The sequence below is a fragment of the Saccopteryx leptura genome, chromosome 13, assembly GCF_036850995.1.
Source record: "Saccopteryx leptura isolate mSacLep1 chromosome 13, mSacLep1_pri_phased_curated, whole genome shotgun sequence".
In the NCBI taxonomy this organism is placed as follows: Eukaryota; Metazoa; Chordata; class Mammalia; order Chiroptera; family Emballonuridae; genus Saccopteryx; species Saccopteryx leptura.
Window position 1 is genome coordinate 39,545,899 of NC_089515.1, and position 19,332 is coordinate 39,565,230.

Below are 19,332 nucleotides of genomic sequence, written 5' to 3' on the forward strand. Positions count from 1 at the left end.
CCTATGACTGCGTAGCCATTTTCGATGCCACGCAGCCGCATGCAGCCGCATACCCGAGAAGTATGCCAGGTGCAGAGGCCAAGGATAAAACATTTGCTGTAGTGTAGACACTCTGCGCTGGAGGTCTGTAGGCCAAAACAACAGAACTCTGGCACAGAGTGTCTAGTTCTGGGACTTCCGGTCAGGCCATTAGGGGATCTTTGACCTCACTTCCGGCCATAGGAGCAGGGAGCAGCAGAGTGCCCCAGGGGATGCATCTCGGGTGCCCTGTGATCGCCATTACCAGCAACCACATAACCACAGCAACCATCATCCAATCTCCTGTTCTGGGGTGTCGTGGATTTCTAATTGACCATCATTACTGAGATAAGTGAGGAGGAGGCGGGAGAGGAGAGGACCTGTGCTATGGATGCCGTTTCCCTCCATTAGAAATAGCAGCAGCCATCTTCATTTACATAAGATGCAACTTGCAGAATTTCAAGACAGCATCTGGGCTCAGGTGTTTGTCAACTTGAGGTCAAAGCTTGAGAATCTGGAAAGGTGCTGCTTGGAGAATCAAGAGTGCCACTACAAACAGGAAATCTGGAGTGCCTGGAACCGATTACCAGACACTTTTAGCACCCTGAAAAATATAGCAGTGGCTTTACTCACAATTTTTCCCTCTACGCACTTTTGTGAGACCTTATTCTCAGCATTAATAATATCAAAACCAACAAAAGAAACAGATTGACAGATGAAGTTAGTAGCGCTTGCTTGGGCTTGAAGTGTACAAAATACCAACCTTCAATTGAAGATTTAGCCAATGAAATTCAGCAACAAAAAAGTCACTAATAGGCAGGTTAAAAAATTCCCTCTCTCCCTCACTTATCTTAGTTCCTGGCACCCCACACGTTAAATAATATCAGGACCAACAAAAGAAACCAACAGACAGATGAACAAAGAAGTCACTAAGCAGGTAAGTTAAATAATTTTTGGTTTATTAAATAGTTATATATTACAATTATACATTTTAAACTTTAAATATCACAAAATTATGGTTTTTTTCTCGAAGTGACACACCACCCGAGTTATGGTCAGGTTTTTTGGCGAATTTTGACACACCGAGCTCAAGATTGCCCATCACCGCTCTAGGTATTGAAACCGATGTACTGAGTTGCAACATGACTTTATATAAGATCCTATCACATATGATTTGGTGAAAAGACTTTTCTGGTGTGTATGAAATTAATATATATTTCTTACTGTGGGTTTAATTCAAAAAAGTCTGAAAGCCACTAAACTAGATTGTATCAGAATCCATTAGCAACAATGACTTATTTCCAAGTTCTAAACACTTTTTCAAATTTACTGACTTAATCCTCAAGAAGCAGTCCAGTGAAGGAGAAAATAAAATAGTTGGTTTGATTTTGTGACTCACAGGTCTAGAGGGTATTAATTTTAAATCCATTCAACATATGCTAATCGTATAAAAATAAACTAAAAATTTATAATATTGTTCCTCCAAAAGTAAAGATGCCATTAATACAAAAAGCTCTATTTCAGTGAGAGAGGAAAAGAGAACTAAAGCCACAAGTTTCTGATGTTCCTCCCTACAAAAACACTTCCTAATCTTCCGTGAAACTCGTCTAAGTATTTGCTGAACTCTACTGAACCTATTGACTTCTAACAACTCTCATCTTAAACATACAGGGTGGGGCAAAAATAGGTTTAGGCTGTTCATATGGAAAATGATACAATAATTAATTAATAATACAAGAACAAACTCTAGCCCTGGCCAAGTGGCTCAGTGGATAAAGCATCAACCTGGTGCACCAAAGAGTTGACCCCAGGTCAGGACAAGTACCAGAAGCAATCAATGAGTACACGCCTAAATGGAACAACGAGGTTAAACAAGTTGATGGGAAAGTTGGAAAAACAACAACACCGTTTCACATACTCAAAACTGCTAAGTTCCTGCCACGTTATCAAGAATTTTCCAGTCCCCATGGAGGCAGCCCTGCTGTCAGCACCTACACCCACACTTTGCAAGCCGGCTCTCTGCACTTTGGAGAAGTCTAAGACAGTGGTCCCCAACCTTTTTTGGGCCACAGACCGGTTTAATGTCAGAAAATATTTTCACAGACCGGCCTTTAGGGTGGGACAGATAAATGCACAAAATAAAATTATGCGACTGGCGTCAAAACTGTGGTATTTTTAAATATAATTGTCGAACTTATGAGACAAGCATCAAGAGTGAGTCTTAGATGGATGTAACAGAGGGAATCTGGTCATATTTTAAAAATAAAACATCGTTCAGACTTAAATATAAATAAAACGGAAAAAATGTTAAGTTATTTATTCTTTCTCTGCAGACTGGTACCAAATGGCCCACGGACCGGTACCGGTCCGCGGCCTGGGGGTTGGGGACCACTGGTCTAAGAGACTATAATCAGACTTAGAGGATCCCCTCAGAGCTTGGTCTCAAACAAGAGGAGAGTAGTTTATTCATAGATCCTTTTGTATGGCCACACAGTCCTGTTTATTTCACCCCAAATCCTGAAGCTATGTGGAACCTCTAGAAATGTCCCGTCCTACTCAGGAATCTGTGGGAGGAGGAACGATGGGAAGTCCCCACAACTCTCAGAGTTGAAAGCCAACTCACTATTACAAAGCCCCAAGGAAGCAGCTGAAAGACATACCAGCCAAACCACAAATGCGTTTGCTGAGACTTTACAAGGTTCTTAGTATTTTATAATAAGGAGTGTGGTGTTCCAGGGAGATAATTATTAGTAGTCAATTAGCAAACACATCTTTCATGTACATCTTAGGAAAAAAAGAAAGAATGATCGTGTTTCCTGTTTTGCAGACATTGTAATCAAAAAGATGCCGGAACCTAACATATCAAGACAGCAGTTGAATAAGGTGCTTGTCTTAATTCCTGGTCTCGCTGACTTTCCCTACAGTGCAGGCAATCTTGCTTGGAAATCTGGAGAATGTCATTCTGAAGTCACGCTCACTAGTCATCAAATTACAGTACTACTTCATTGTTTTTACCTCTTTGTGGCTCTCTGTGATCCTATATATGGTTATTTACCTGACCAACAGCAGCAAATCATTACAACAAAAATTCAACCACTATCTCTATTTTAATCAGCTAGAAGGAGATTATATGAACAGCAGTGAAATATAGAAAAATGCTGTTACAGGAACTGAGAATTCAGTGTAGCAAAAAGCCACACAGGCTAGTTAGTAGTAGTTCTTATGATTTAGCTTCTTGGCTCTACTGAACCAGTAAATCTCATAACTACCTACCTGACGTTCAGAGTATGGGCTCTCTTACCATAAGGGTTGTGGAACCTGTACCTAAGTGAACTCCATCCTGTTCACTCAGAATGATCAATGCTTTTTCCATATGCATAACATTCACTTTTATACTGCTTTGTGTCAAAAAGCTTTCAGAGAGAGAGAATAGAGAAATAAAATGTTACAATTAATACGCTAGATAAAATGTGTGTGAGTGTGTGTGTGTGTGTACACACTTAATGGGTGGGTGGGAGGAGAGAGAGAGAGAGAGAGAGAGAGAGAGAGATAGATTACTTCACATCACTGCCAAATGCTTTTTCAACCTTTTCACCTAATCCAATATCCCATTTCCTATGTTCTTGTGGCATTCTTAATACTCTGGGATTAAGGCACTTTTTTTTTTTTTTTGTATTTTTCTAAAGCTGGAAACGGGGAGGCAGTCAGACAGACTCCCGCATGCGCCCAACCAGGATCCACCCGGCATGCCCACCAGGGGGCGATGCTCTGCCCATCCGGGGCATCGCTCTGTTGCGACCAGAGCCACTCTGGCGCCTGAGGCAGAGGCCATGGAGCCATCCTCAGCACCTGGGCCATCTTTGCTCCAATGGAGCCCTGGCTGCGGGAGGGGAAGAGAGAGACAGAGAGGAAGGAGAAGGGGAGGGGTGGAGAAGCAGATGGGCACTTCTCCTGTGTGCCCTGGCCAGGAATCGAACCCGGACTTCTGCACGCCAGGCCGACGCTCTACCACTGAGCCAACCGGCCAGGGCCAAGGCACTTATATTAAGTGTGACCTTCAGTGAATTTCTTAAGCATATTGAGGTTCTCATATGGGGATATCTACACCTCCCAGGAGTGCTATCCTATACATAGTCATCCTAACATGTACTCAAGACACATGGTAATCTGATTAGATATATATCCTATATGATATACCATATTCCCTCAAGTATAAGATGCAGCTTTCCCCCCAAAATCTGGGGTCTAAAAACTGGGTGCATCTTATACAGTGGTTGTAGAAGTGTGGCATTTCAAATGCCATAGATGGAACTGAGGACAGGCAATATATGAAGACAGTGATTCATCATCAGACACAGATTAGGACAAGCTAATGGATGGGAGTTTTGACAATGAGGAGTTATATGAATTTTATGATGAATAAAACTTAAGTTCAATAACTTTATGTAATACTTTTTTTTTTTTTTTTTTCAAATTTCGGGCCCAAAATTAAGGTGCGTCTTATACATGAAGAAATACGGTATATATTCAGCCCAACTTATAAACAGAAGTTAATTTAATAACTGTGTCTATTAAAATTACAAAGATTTTAAAAATTTTGAATACCCGCCCTGGCCGGTTGGCTCAGCGGTAGAGCGTCGGCCTAGCGTGCGGAGGACCCGGGTTCGATTCCCGGCCAGGGCACACAGGAGAAGCGCCCATTTGCTTCTCCACCCCTCCGCCGCACTTTCCTCTCTGTCTCTCTCTTCCCCTCCCGCAGCCAAGGCTCCATTGGAGCAAAGATGGCCCGGGCGCTGGGGATGGCTCTGTGGCCTCTGCCCCAGGCGCTAGAGTGGCTCTGGTCGCAATATGGCGACGCCCAGGATGGGCAGAGCATCGCCCCCTGGTGGGCAGAGCGTCGCCCCATGGTGGGCGTGCCGGGTGGATCCCGGTCGGGCGCATGCGGGAGTCTGTCTGACTGTCTCTCCCCGTTTCCAGCTTCAGAAAAATTAAAAAAAAAAAAAAAAAAAAAAAAAAAAATTTTGAATACCCTACTTTGAACGAATATGTCAGAAAAAAGATAGTCTTTTATTCTGCTAGTGGGTAAAGGTAGTCACAACTTTTCTGCAGGGCATGGTGACAACACAGACTTAAAACTTCAAAACACATGCATGCCTCCTAACTCAGAAATATAATTTCCAGAGAATTGTCCTAAGAAAATAATTAATGATTTAGCTAAAAGAAACATTTTTCAGAGTATTACTTTACAGTTAAAATTAAAAAAACACCTGGAAATAGGCTCTGGCTGGTTGGCTCAGTGGTAGAGCGTCAACCTGGTATGTGGATGTCCCAGGTTTGATTCCTGGTTAGGGCACACAGGAGAGGTGCGCATCTGCTTCTCCACCCCTTCCGCTCTTGCTTCTCTCTCTTTCCTCCTCCTGCAGCCATGGCTCCATTGGAACAAATTGGCCCCAGGCACTGAGGATGGCTCCATGGCCTCCGCCTCAGGCACTAAGAACTCAGTTGCTGAGCAACGGAGCATCATCCCAGAAGGGCAGAGCAGTGGTCCCTAGTGAGCTTGCGGGGTGGACCATAGTCGAGGTGCATGCCAGAGTGTCTCTGTGCCCCCCCCCCCACCTCTTACTGAATAAACAAACAAACTGGAAATAACCTTAATGTCTTATAACAACAAGTGGTTACTATTTATTATAGGCCCATATCACAAATTACCAGATGGCTGTTACACATAATGTTGTAGAAATATATTCATTGCCATTGAAAGTCATCTAAGATAGAGGATTTAATTGGGGGAAGAAAAGATGCAAGATTGTATATATTACAAAAAGTATCTACATATTTAGGTGAAAATACACGATGGTAATAACTTGGTATAGGAATATTAATCTTTTGACAATGAACATATTTGTGTAATAAAATCTCTTACGAAGGTGAAATTAACATTTACAGCAGGAAGGTCATTCCAGTCTCTCTTTTAAATAAAGATAGCTTAAGCGATTTACACTGTGTGAGCAAACTGTTTGGGTGCGAGGACCACCACCGACCTTGAAGGGCCCTTTACAGTCCGCACTTCTCTCTCGGTGGTAAAGGACCAGTGTTTTTTTTTTTTTAATTTCTAATTTTTTACAGACATTTAAATAAAATATATTAAAGATGATTAGAAAAATAAATTAAAAGCCATTAATATAAGCCTCATTTTAAAAATTAGATTCACAAACATAAAGTTACTCTCCAAGTTGCTAAAAAATTGTCTAAACTCTTTCAATTTCTGTGTCTCCCCTGTCACCATGCTTTCGGTGGCACTGCTTGTAATCACCAGGAAGCTTTTTGCAGCAACTGGTCACTGTATCAAGTAGACTAGATTCTGATCCAACATCTGAAGACTCTTCCACAATAGAGGACAACTTTTTTCAACCAATAGTAATATTTGGGTTCTTCCCCTATGACATTTACTAGATTTACTAGATCATAATGTTTTTCTAATGCTTACAGACATTTTCAAAACAGTAATATATACTTTTAAACCATCAGTTATTTTTCCAAAAAAAAAAAAAAAAAAACCAAACCAAAAACAAAAACAAAAAATAATCAAACACGATCTCATATATCAGGGATCGGGAATCTATAGCTCGCAAGCCAGATGTGGCTCTTTTGATGGCTGCATCTGGCTCGCAGACAAATCTTTAATAAAAAAATAATGTTAAAAATATAAAACATTCTCATGTATTACAATCCATTCATTTCTTACCGCTCATGTTCATGGCTGCGGGTGGCTAGAGCCAATCACAGCTGTCCTCCGGGACAACACCAAATTTTTATTGGATAATGCATAACGTACACGGGTCGCTGTATGGCTCTCACAGAATTACATTTTAAAATATGTGGCATTCACAGCTCTCTCAGCCAAAAAAAGGTTCCCAACCCCTGTCATATACTATAGTAGAAATCTGACTTTGGAGAATTAATATTTTCCAAATCATGGGGAAACAGGAATCATTAGATTAGAGCATATCAAAGGGGGTGTGTGCCAGAAAATAAAGATCCATCTGGTTAAAATGGCAGCAAAGGAAAATGTACATATTGGTAGTAAGAGTTTAAACTGCCTGTTTGCTCCCAGGATTAAGCAGAAGAAAATGAGATACTTTGCCAGCTCTTTGGCAACATGAACATAATCCCTGGGGCAAAGGCTGAATGAGCCTCTGTCATTCTTCCTGAGGAATGAACCAATGATGTACTTCTCTGGACTCAGGCCCAAGTAATGAAGATTATAAACATCTTATTTTATGTTAAGATTAAAAAGAATTTAAGTCCCTAGTGATTCCCTCAACATACACTGCCTGGTCCCCAGAAATAAAATCTCCTAGTCTAGTAGTTAATTATCAAAGGCAAAAAAATAAAATTGAGGATTCCCAACCAGTATTTATACTAATAAAGGATACAGAAACCCTTTCTTTAATTTTAACCATGATGTAGCAGGTGCTCAATAAAAGTTCAGAAGGGGTCCAGCTGTTCCAGCTGTCACACAATGGTAAGTTAAATGCTTCATTGTTGTTTTATCAAGCGAGAGGATGAAGCTTGATCAAAAATATGATGAGCAGCAACCTGGCAGGACTGAAGCTTTAGAGAAAAAATCTTTCTCACAGCTAAGAATGATGATAATTCAATGCATCAAGAAGCTTGGAGTATGGCCCTGGCTGGTTGGCTCAGTGGTAGAGCACCGGCCTGGTGTGTGGATGTCTTGGGTTCAAGTCCCAGTCAGGGCACATGGGAGAGAAGTGCCCATTTGCTTCTCCAGCCTTACCCCTATTGCTTCTTTCTCTCTCTCTTCCCCTCCAGCAGCCATGGCTTGATTGGAGTGAGTTGGCACTAGGTGCTGAAGCTGACTCCATGGCCTCCACCTCTGGTGCTAAGAAGAGCTTGGTTGCTGAGCAACGGAGCAATGCCCCAGATGGGCAGAGCATTGCCCGCTAGTGGGCTTGCTGCCTGGATCCCAGTGGGAGTCTGTCTCTGCCTCCCTTTCTCTCACTGAATTAAAAAAAAAAAAGCTTTGAGTATTAAATTCTTCTTTTCCTCCACCTCAACATAGTGTTTTAAACTGAGGCACTAATTTACATACAGTCTAGTGGACAAGTCTCAAATATGAAGCTTAATAAATTTTTATATGTGTATACACCCTGATAAGCACAACCTAGTTCAAGATACAAAACATCTCTAGTGCCTCCTCCCAATCAGAACCCACCCCATCTCCGCCTACCAGGACTTGATCATCCCTGGCAAGTTTCACCTATTTTCTTTTTTTAAGTTTTCCATTGAGAGAATGGAAGGGAGAGAGGGAAAGAGGGAAGGAGGGAGGGAAGCATCAACTCCTTGTTGTACTTAGTTGTGCACTCACTGATTGCTTCTTCTTTATGCCCTGACCAGGGATAAAACCTGTGACCTTGGTGTGCTGGAATGACAGTTTGCCCATTGAGCAACGCTGCCAGGGCCAATTTTTCCTGTTTTTTGAATGTCATAGAATATGCAGAATGTACTCTTCTTTCTCTGGCTTTTTTTCATTCAACCTTCTATTTTTGAGACTCAGCCATATTTTTGTGGGCATCACCAGTTTAATCCTTTTCATTACCGACTAATAAGGCATTGCATGAATATACTTCAAATTTGTGTATCCGTTCTCCTATTGACGGACATCTGGGTTGTTTCCAGTCATCTATTCTGGATAAAGCTGCTATGCATGAGCATTCTTTTTTTATTATTATTCATTTTAGAGAGGGGACAGAAAGAGCAAGAGAAAAAGAGAGAAGGGGGGAAGGAGCAGGAAGCGTTAACTCCCATTATGTTCTTTGACCAGGTTAGCTGGGAGTTTTAAACCTGTGACCTCAGCATTCCAGGTCAATGCTTTATTCACTGTGCCACCACAGGTCAGGCTGTATGAGCATTCTTTTTTTTTTTTTTTTTTGACAGAGACAGAGAGAATCAGAGAGAGGGACAGATAGGAACAGACAGGAAGGGAGAAGATAAGCATCAATTCTTTGTTGCAGCACCTTAGTTATTCAATGATTGCTTTCTCATATGTACCTTGATGGGGGGTGGTTTACAGCAGAGTGAGTGACCCCTTGCTCAAGCCAGCGACCTTTGGGCTCAAGCCAGTGACCCCTCGCTCAAGCTGGTGAACCCGTGTTCAAGCCCGATGAGTCCGCGCTCAAGCTGGTGACCTCAGGGTTTCGAACCTGGGTCCTCCACTCTATCCACTGCACCACCACCTGGTCAGACTGTATGAACATTCTTGTACAAGTCTTTGAGTGGACATAAACACCCATTTCTGGTGGGGATATATGCCTAGAACAGACTGCTACGTTACCAGATAGATATGGGTTTAACTAAAGTATTCAGGCCAGTTTTCTTTCTTTCTTTTTTAGATTTTATTTATTCATTTTTTTAGAGAATGAGGAGAGAGTGAGAAAGAGAGGAGGAAGGAGCAGGAAGCATCAACTCTTATATGTGTCTTGACCAGGAAAGCACAGGGTTTTGAACCTGAGACCTCAGAGTTCCAGGCCTATGATTTATCCACTGTACCCCCTCAGGTCAGGCTCAGGCCAGTTTTCTAAAGTGACTGTATCATTTGAGAGTTCTCACAAAGTTTTCTAAAAAGCTCTTCAGTTGAAACATGGGGTTTTGAAACTTTTTGTTTTTCCATCTTTTAAAGCAAAGAGAACAAAACAGTGCTTACAGCTCAGGGATACACAAGATAGTATGAGAAGAAAATAGTACAGCTTCTATTTTAACTTCTTGTTCTGTTACCTAAAAAGTAAAATTTACTAATATTTAATATATAAATTGACATGGAATCCTTATTCAGGTGGTTATACTTATTTCCTTTGGGCATACTGTGATTTACTGCCATTTGTGTGGCTAGCTGAGCTGAATTATGGAATATCTCCTTCTACTGAACTCTCATCAAATGAACAAGTGGCTAAAGGTGTGCTACAAGTTTAATACTAACAACACAAGCACAAGCAAACAAGGAAATGTCCCTGCTGACAGTGCTACTGCAGAAAATCTCTTTACAAAAGAAAAACTGGCCATGTAGTCAGAGCTCACAAGGAGCAGGCAAAAAACATTCCAGAAATTAATACTTTTAAAAATACAGATTAAATCTATTGTACTAATGATATTTTGCCAATAAGAATTTTAAAAAAGCTCTTCAGTTGATACTGTATCACGTTATCTCTTTTAGTTTCTTTTTGTGTTTTATAATGTATATAATATTCTCTCAAAAATTAGGGATATATTATCGCTTCATATTCATTTTGAAATATTCCCATTTTTTTTGTATTTTTCTGAAGTGAAAAGTGGGGAGGCCCAGAGACAGACCCCTGCATGCGCCCGACCAGGATCCACCCGGCATGCCCACCAAAGGATGATGCTGTGCCCATCTGGGGCATGCTCTGTTACAACAGGAGCCATTCTAGCACCTATGGCATAGGCCATGGAGCTGTCCTCAGCACTGGGGCCAACTTGGCTCCACTGGAGCCTTGACTGTGGGAGGAGAAGAGAGAGACAGTGAGAAAGTAGAGGGGGAGGGGTAGAGAAGCAAATGGGCGCTTCCCGTGTGCCCTGGCTGGGAATCAAACCTGGGACTTCCACACGCCAGATCAATGCTCTACCACTGAGCTAGCCGGCCAGGGCTCAAATATCCCCTAATTTTTTTTGAGCAGTACAGTACCAAATACAAGTATATATATTTTAAAGCAGTGGGCCCCAACCTCTGGGCCGGGACTGGTCTGCAGAGAAAGAATAAATAACTTACATTATTTCTGTTTTATTTATATTTAAGTCTGAAGAATGTTTTATTTTTAAAAAATGACCAGATTCCCTCTGTTACATCTGTCTAAGACTCATTCTTGCCGCTTGTCTTGGTCATGTGATACATTTATCTGTCCCACCCAAAGACCGGTCTGTGAAAATATTTTCTGACATTAAACCAGTCCGTGGCCCAAAAAACGTTGGGGACCACTGTTTTAAAGTAAATTTACACATAGTTTGGATACATGCTCAAAAAGAATTGTGTTTTTTTTAACCAATAAGGGACACAATCAAGAAGGCTCAGCCTCTTGTTTTAGAAAAAAACAAGAGTATTTAGGTAAGTAATCCCTATGCATAAATGAACTTCTAATTTTTAAAGGCATATACGATAAAGTATACTTTAGTCAAAATAGCTAGCTGCTACTTAATGTTGCAATAAGAATTTGTAAACAGAGAGGAGCACAGGAATCAACTGGGAAGAGGCCTGAGGGAACTTCCATGGGTATCCACATTGCTCTGTATCTCAGTAGGGTTTATTATTACTTCAGTGTACACATTTGTCAAGGTCAGGGAATGGTACAGTAAGGTGTGTTTTAGTCTATGTAAATCTTACCTCAAAAGGATAAAAAAAAGGATCTATAAAAAATATTGACCTCTAGTTAATGATATGCATGCTGAAGTGTCTAGGAGTAAATCACGGTGATGTCTGTGACTTACTTTGAAATGCATTAAAATAAGATGGACTGCTCTACGGCTAGAACAACAAATATGGGATCGAGCAAGTACAGTAAAATGTTAACTACAGAATCTAGGTGGTAGCGATATGGGTGTTCACTGTACAATTCTTTAACTTTTTCTATCTGTTTGAAACTTTTAATGATAAAATGTTAGGAAAATAAATCTACTCAAGAGTTGAAAAAATTTTAAAATGTAGCCATACAGGAGAAGTTAGAAACTTGAAAGGAAAAAGGTAGAAACATTAAAGTATCACTGCTTGGTGCTATTACATGCACTAATAAATCTGTGAGGTAAGAATGATTCCTATTTTAGACAAGTAAACTGAAACGCAGTAAGATTACAGACCATGCCTGAGGTCAGAGCCGAAGCCTGCCTAAAAGCTGAATCCAGCCTAAGTTTACTAAACATCTGAATTCTCGGCACCCGTTCCTCATGAGTGACTGCCTAGCACCAACTGTCTTCCCTATGATGGTTACTTCTCCGTTCCAGCTGTTAGAAAGCTGAAATCTGTCTCCCCCATGTCTTCCCTCCTAGGTTTGATTTCTTGGAGTCATACAGAATCCCCACATGACTGGCATTCCTAACAAGTAATAGTATTTGAAATCTGAATAGGATTTTTCTTTCCACTTAGTATTTTATAACATCATCTACAAAACTATCGCTAGGTTTGAAATAAGGAAATATCCCATAGGATTGGGATGAAAATAAAGTGAGAATATGTATGAAGCACACAGCACTGTAACTAACAAAGATTAAGGACTCCAACAGATTTTTCTCTTTCTAATCTTCATCTTTCCTTGGAATCTGCAACATGCTGCTCACTATAAAATAATGCACTGAAAAAAAAACTTGATTGAGTTCATGTTAAATGTGAACATAGATTTTTCTTTTCTGCATCTTACCTAACAACTTTTCTTTTCAAAGATTTTATTTCTTTTTAGAGGAGAGAGAAAGAGAAGGGGGAAGGAACAGAAAGCATCAACTCATAGTAGTTGTTTCCCATATGTGCCATGACCAGGTAAGCCCAGGGTTTTGAACCAGCGACCCCAGTATTCCTGGGTGATGTATCCACTGTGCTACCACAGGTCAGGCCTTATCTAACAACTTGATTTTATTAACTCATTTTCTTTCCCAGTTTGCCTTGGTTTGGAATAACTTCTAGGAATTTTCTTAGATATACCACTAGAAACACTTCCATGGCACCTTTCTGTTTCAAAATTACTATAGGTGGCCAAGTTATGCAAGTAATTGGTTAATGAAAATTTAAAACTATTTTCTTTTTGACTATAAGAATAGTTCTCTAAGAGTTAAAAAAAAAAAAGCCATTGTATTATAAGGAAATGACCAACTACTTATGATAAACTTTAATTCACTTTTGACTGTATAAACATATGTGCCCTATAGCTGTTTACTTCTTACTTGACAAATATACTCAGGTATTCCCTAAAGAACTCTTTAAGTCACATACCTTGCCCCTTTAAGCAGTAAGGTATGAAAAAAATCAGTTATGCTACCATGAAAATTGTGTCTTATTTAAGGACAACGTACAGTTCAGACGTGGAGAAAAGTTACTTGCACAGCCTAAAGGAACCTGATTAAGACTGTTTTTTCCACTTGGAGTCTGAGAGGATCATTTTCTATTTGCAGAAATGAGCCCAGATCAGACACCAGGTCTTCTAATTCCTAGCCCTGTGTCCTCTCCATTTTACAACTAAGCCAAACTAAGTACAAAAAAACCGCAATTATGTCCATCCATTACTTCAACTTCACTAAATTGCAGTCTGGTCATCCATGATGTCACTTCCTTTTTTGAATAGGTGTTATTACTAAAAAAAAAATTTTTTTTTTGGTTTTGCTATCACTTGACTACTTTAGAGTTCACATTAATGCCAATATCCCCCATGTCTAGTTGTATTCCTCAAGGACACCAACATAGTCTCCCAGATGCCCTGTCCCTCCTTTTCACTCTATTTCTTATTTCCAGCAATAAACTGCCAACTATTACAAAATTATTATAAAAAGGATTTAGCTGAAAACATAAAGCACACACGGTAGTGTTGTATCTCCTATTCAAAGGGCCTCCTAAAAAATGTTACTGTCGTATGACAGGCAGATGCTTTCTAGCGAGGGAGCCCGGCGACACCCCTGCCACAGCGGCCGGAAGAGCCGTTGTGGGCCGCAGCCGAGGCCAAGGAGCAGGTCTGGGCGCGACCTAAAACAAACATGGAGGTGACGAGGCGCGAGGGGCGTCCTGGTCCCACCAGCCCGCTCTCGGGCGTCGGCGCACAGGAACGAGGCGAACAGGGAGGCCCGGCCCCGGGGCCCCGGCGGGCAGGCGGGGGCTCCGGGGTCGCGCTCAGGGAGCACTCAACAAGTCCGGATGGCGGAGGATGCTCGGAGCGATGGCTGAACGAGTGCCAGCGGGCTCCTGCTGGCCTCCCGGTGACACCGCCCGGCCTCGCCAGGATGCGCCGCCGCCGCCCGCTGGCTCGCGGACGGCCATTTGCAGCGCACGCCCCGACGCCTCTGCCCGGCCGCCGCCTCCGCCCCAGGCCGCGGGTTCCGCCAGCGCCGGTCCCGGGCGGCGGCGGCCTGCGGGGCCGAAGGGCCGAGGCTAAGGGGGCGGGCGCGCCATCATGAAGGGAAAATGGTGGGCGGGCGGGCCCGCGCGCGGCCGCCGTACTCACCCGGGCCGGCCAGTGCGGGTAGCCCTTCATCTTGGCGAACACCAGGTCGCCCGCCTTGTACTCGCGGGGCCGCGGACGCGCCATCCCGGCCGCTCCCCTTCCCGGTCGTCCTTGGTCGCCGCGAAGACGCTGGCAGGCCGCCCCCCCGCGGGCCAACGGACTGCGCCGCGCTCTCCGCGGCCTCGGGCGGGCGGGCGGCCGCTCCGACGAGGGCAAGCGGCAAACGGCGGGGACGGCGAGGGCGGCGGGTGGGCGGGGGGCGCAGCGGGCCCGCAAATCACGGCCTGGCGGCGGGGAGGGGCGCCCGGCCTCGGCTCGGCCCGCCGCGCGCTCACGGACGCCGCGCCGCCTGCCTCATGCCGCCGCCGGCCTCCTTCCCGGTTCCGGGCGCGGCGGGCCGGGCCTCGCGCCTCCTCCGAGCCCCTCCTCGGGCAGCAGCCGCGAGCCGATTATTGTTCTCGCGCGCTCAGCCCCCGCCCCCTCCCGCGCCGGCCGCTTAATTCCTAGGTGCACGGCCGGCTTCCGCCCAGAAACGGAGCGCGCCGGCCGCTGCGCGGAGGACGGGCGGGCGGTGGGCGCGTCCTCCCAGCACCAAGCCCGCGCCGGGCGGGCGGGAGCGCCGACTCCGGGGCCGCCCGCCGCCGCGCTCTTTTGTTCTCGGCCCCAAGCTGCCCGCGCGGCCCAGCCAATCACCAACCGGCCGCCCCTCCCCGCGTCCGCGCCACGCGGTGCACCCCCAGCCCCATGCCCCCGGCCCGGCTCCCAGCGGGCGGGCACCGAGGCGCTGCGGACCCTGGAATCGTCAGGCCGCTGGAAAGGCCACCGCTCAGCACTCGGCGACCTTGTTGGGTTCTCGCCCCAGGTCTGCCCTTGACAAGGCAGCGTGACTCGCCCAGGGGGGCAAAGTGGGGATTCAAACTTGGATCTTCAGGACTCCAAAGCCGTTAGTGGTTGTGCGTCCTTATGGCTGGGGCTTATAGGCCTGTCGTTTTGCGAAAGGGACTAACTCTCAAAGGTCACTCGTTTTCAATCCTGGCAACCTTTTGGACAAGGTGTTTTTGAATCTTGCCCAATGAATGAGTGCTGCCTCTTTCATCAGCCTAAAACCCACCTTTAAGAAGTCAGCTGGCGTAGCCCCTGAGCGAAACTGACTGACTTTGGCTTTCGTGTTGTCACAGGGACAGTGCTCCTTGTTTGTGTCTGTCCCCTCTTCTATGCTTCCCTGGCCTCTTTCCCTTTTATAGAAGTTTCTCCCAGCATCTGCCTTCCTTACTTGCCCCGTAGAATTGTGTGTGTGTGTGTGTGTGTGTGTGTGTGTGTGTGTGTACATCCCTGCTCCTGTGCCTTGATGCTTGGCTCCCAAAAATGGGACTTTAAAAGTACCTAGACTTTCTGTGGGTTGTTTGCTTTGTTAATAGTGCTTGATATTATCCACTGATGCATTTCCTTACTATGTAATCTGGTGATTTTCCTTTGCAGATCTTCACTTTCCTCACCAGTCCTTGTAGGGTTCACTTTTTCCTCTTTTCTCAATACAGAAGACTCATCTAGCTCCTTTTGCCTCAGTTGTAATAGCCCCTGCCTTAGTCCTGTTAGATAATAAAAACTTAACTAAATTTGAAAGGTCTTACTGGCTTTTTTCTATTCATGAATGGGCAGCATCCCTTCTAGCAGAGAGAATGGAACTGTACTCAATGAAAGGCTTTTATAGGCAAAAGGGGGCGCAACAAGGAATTTATTTATTAGTGAAGAACAGATTGTTTCCGGTAAGGTCATGTTTCTTTGGGGAACTTGGTGGTCCATCAGGTAGATGACCTCAGTAGTGCTGACCAGGTAATTCCAGATTGACTGGTCTAAAATTTCACTCCTGGGAAATGTTGACACTGTAATTAAGTTAGATATTATTAAGTCTCAGTTTGGTGACAGGGCTTAGCACAGTGACTTCATTTGGGGTCTGTTGTCTCTTTTTTAATAGTCCCTTTGGGTTGCTATAATGAAATACCATTTACTAGGTGACTTATAAACAATAGAAAAATGTATTTCTCACAGTTCTGGAGGCTTGGAGGTTTAAGAAGGCATGAGCAATTCTGTCATCTGGTGAGGGCCGGCTTCCTGGTTCATAGATGACTGTGTTATCAGTAATCTTCCCACAAGGAGTGGGAGGGAGTGGAGGGCAGGGAAACTCAGGGTCTCTTATAAGGGCATTAATCCCATTCATGAGCGCCCCACCCTCATGACCTAATCATCCCTCAAAGACCCCATTTCCAAATATAATTGGGCACTAGGATTTAATGTATGAATTTGAGAATACACAAACATTCGTTATATAACAGTCTGCTAGTGTGTCTCCCACTTATTAGACCTGTCATGTGTACCTGTCATCATGCCATCATGTACTGCTCATGAACCTGTGAATGGTCCTATATCCTCTTGTGTCAAACCCAGATGCCTCTGAGTAGCTATTGACCGCTTGCCCCTTGTTGTCTGGCCTGCCAGTTGGAAGCCATGGGAGGACTTTAAGCAGGGGAGGGACATAATCATGATTTGTTTTAGACATTACTCTGGTGGCCAATGTGGAGATGGATTTGAGGGTGAGAGGCTGGAGCTCAATTGGAGGGGCTCTCACCAAAAGAAAGAAGACTTTAATGGGGCTTGCTGACTCACTCGGTGGCACATTGGTAGGAAAAAGGGAAGAGTCAAAAGCCATTCCCTGGGCCCTGGCCAGTTGGGTGAGTGGTTAGAGCATCAGACTGACATGTGGATGTTCTGGGTTTGATCCCTGGTTAGGGCACACAGGAAAAGCGACCATCTGCTTCTCTTTCCCCTCTCTTTCCCCCTTCTCTCCTTCTTTCCCTCCTGCAGCCAGTGGCTCACGTTGGCCTCAGGCACTGAGGATAGCTCAATTGATTTGAGCGTTGACCCCAGACAGGGGTGGCCGGGTGGATCCCAGTCAGGGTACATATGGCAGTCTTTCTCTCTCTGCTCCTTCCACTTATAAAGCAAAAACAACAACTATTCCTTGGTTTCTGGCTGAAGCAACTGGATGATTATTTTAGACCCTCACTAAGGTGAGGAAATCCACAAAGAATGGGCAATTTGGGGATGAGCTCATGAGTGGTTTTGTGTGTTGATATTTCCATGAGGCACCCAGGGAGAGATGTTCAGCAGACAGTTGCATACACAGTTTAGAGAAAGTAGTCAGGGCAGAACATAGAAACCTGATGGAGGTTCCCAGGAGACTATGTAAAATGAGAAAAGGAGTGGCCAGGGACAGAGCCAGGTAACACCAACAGTTAAGGGTCCGGCAGAAAAAAAAAGAGGAGCGTAGTGCTCTTTCTGTAGGAACCAAAAGATTCCAGATAAATGCCACAGAGAGGTCAAGTAAGATAAGAAGATGAATCCATTGAAGCTAGTGACTGGTGTAAAGCCAGTAGCCACGGCCACCATCACAGCTGCCTGACCCATTCAGGTTCGCATTTGATTCCGACAGACGATAATGAAACAAGAACTGGTAGGTCATTATCTTTAATCCTAGCTTGCACCTGGTGGGCAAGTAAAAAACACACACTGGGCTCCAAAACCCACTCATTCAGTGCTCACAAAGCTACTGACTTATCCGAGTTTCCTAGAATCAAAGGTTTCTAGCTCACCAGCCTTATTCACCTCTGTTTCCCGTCTCCTTCTCTCTGCACAAACTGGCTTCTCCCTCAGCACTCCATCTTGGCTGCTTCTCCTGGCCTCCTCCTCGTGGCCTTGCTCTGCTCTCCTTTCTCTGCTCTCTCCTTTAATGCTAATCTCAAGAACTGAGCGAGATCAAGCTCCCGGTCTGCCCCATTTTATAGTGTAGAAATCAAAACCTTTAATCCAATATACAAATAAGGAAGCCTCTGATACAAGTCACTTAGGGTGGGAAAGGCTTAGTCTTAAAACTAAGCCTTAGGGTATAACGACCCTGCCTGCTTACAGCCTGTCCCCCACACCCAGTGCAAACTATAAGCAAGCAAACCTATATATCGTATTTACAAACTTATTTGACCAACAACTGGGAAGCCCCTGGTGACTGCTGGAAACTGGCTGACCAAAATGGTGCTGAGAAGAACCAGAGGTGTGAATGAGAGATGACAATGCGGAGGCAGGAACGTTGGATGACTCACTCCCACCAGTGGAGACGGAGCAGCGTGGAAGCGTGAAGAAAGAGTTCTGATTGTTGAGCTGGTTTTTAATGCTTGGAGAACTAATAGTTTGTAATGAGAAGGAACCAGTAGAGTGGTTGAAGACAGAGGCCAAACGGGGATAATTGCTGGGGTTGGTTATTTTGAGAATATGGATATTTCTCGCAGTCTAGGCTTTGGTGTCTGGTTTTCTGTTCAGCTTGGTCCAGCAGCTCGATACACATGATTTGCCTCCCTCTCCTGACTTACCAAGTCAGAGTGAAAAACACACACACAGGATCCCCTTATTAGGCTCCCTCGGACTGGTCATCAGGAAACTCCTAATGTGCTTTTAAGCCCATCCATCTGCAGCCAGCTTGGATGCAGACCACCTTGTCAACACATTTTTGCCAAGGATGAAGCATTGCCCCATGGCCTTCAGTGCAGCAGAGCTCTCAGGCTGGTTCTTCCACTTTTATTCAAAGACCTATTCCTGTGGTTATTCCAGAACAATGCTCTATTCAAATATTTAACAAATAATAAGGAACCCTTTAGAGATACTGTGATAAGGTGCCAAGGAATTGCAAAACTGTTGATACTGGTATTTCAAAAAAAAGAGCCAGTCCCCCCTTACCCCTCCTTTCTGAGGAGGACAAAAACCCCAAAGACCCCTTGCTCAAGCCAGCAACCTTGGGCTCAAGCCAGAGACTTTGGGATCATGTCTATGATCCCACGCTCAAGTTGGCAACCTTTTGCTCAAGTTGGATGAGCTGACACTAAGGCTGGTGACCTCGGGTTTTTTTTGTTTTTTTTTTAAGGCACACTCTTAGGTAAGAGGTGCTTTTTTTTATTAGTCATTTTTAGAGAGGAGAGGGAGAGACAGAGAGAGAGAGGAGAGACAGAGAGAGAGAAGGGGGAGGAGCTGAAAGCATCAACTC

General features: G+C 44.3%; 1 protein-coding gene across 1 annotated transcript in view; it reads right to left on the reverse strand.

Annotated features, from left to right (window-relative positions):
* Positions 1–14,891, reverse strand: part of HDGFL3 (HDGF like 3) — a 46,437-nt gene extending 31,546 nt beyond the window's left edge. Inside the window, exon 1 of the mRNA XM_066355710.1 lies at positions 14,244–14,891. Coding sequence (XP_066211807.1) covers positions 14,244–14,327 — 84 coding nt within the window. The 5' untranslated portion in view covers positions 14,328–14,891. The remainder of the gene's footprint in view (positions 1–14,243) is intronic.
* Between the last annotated feature and the right edge of the window lie 4,441 nt (positions 14,892–19,332).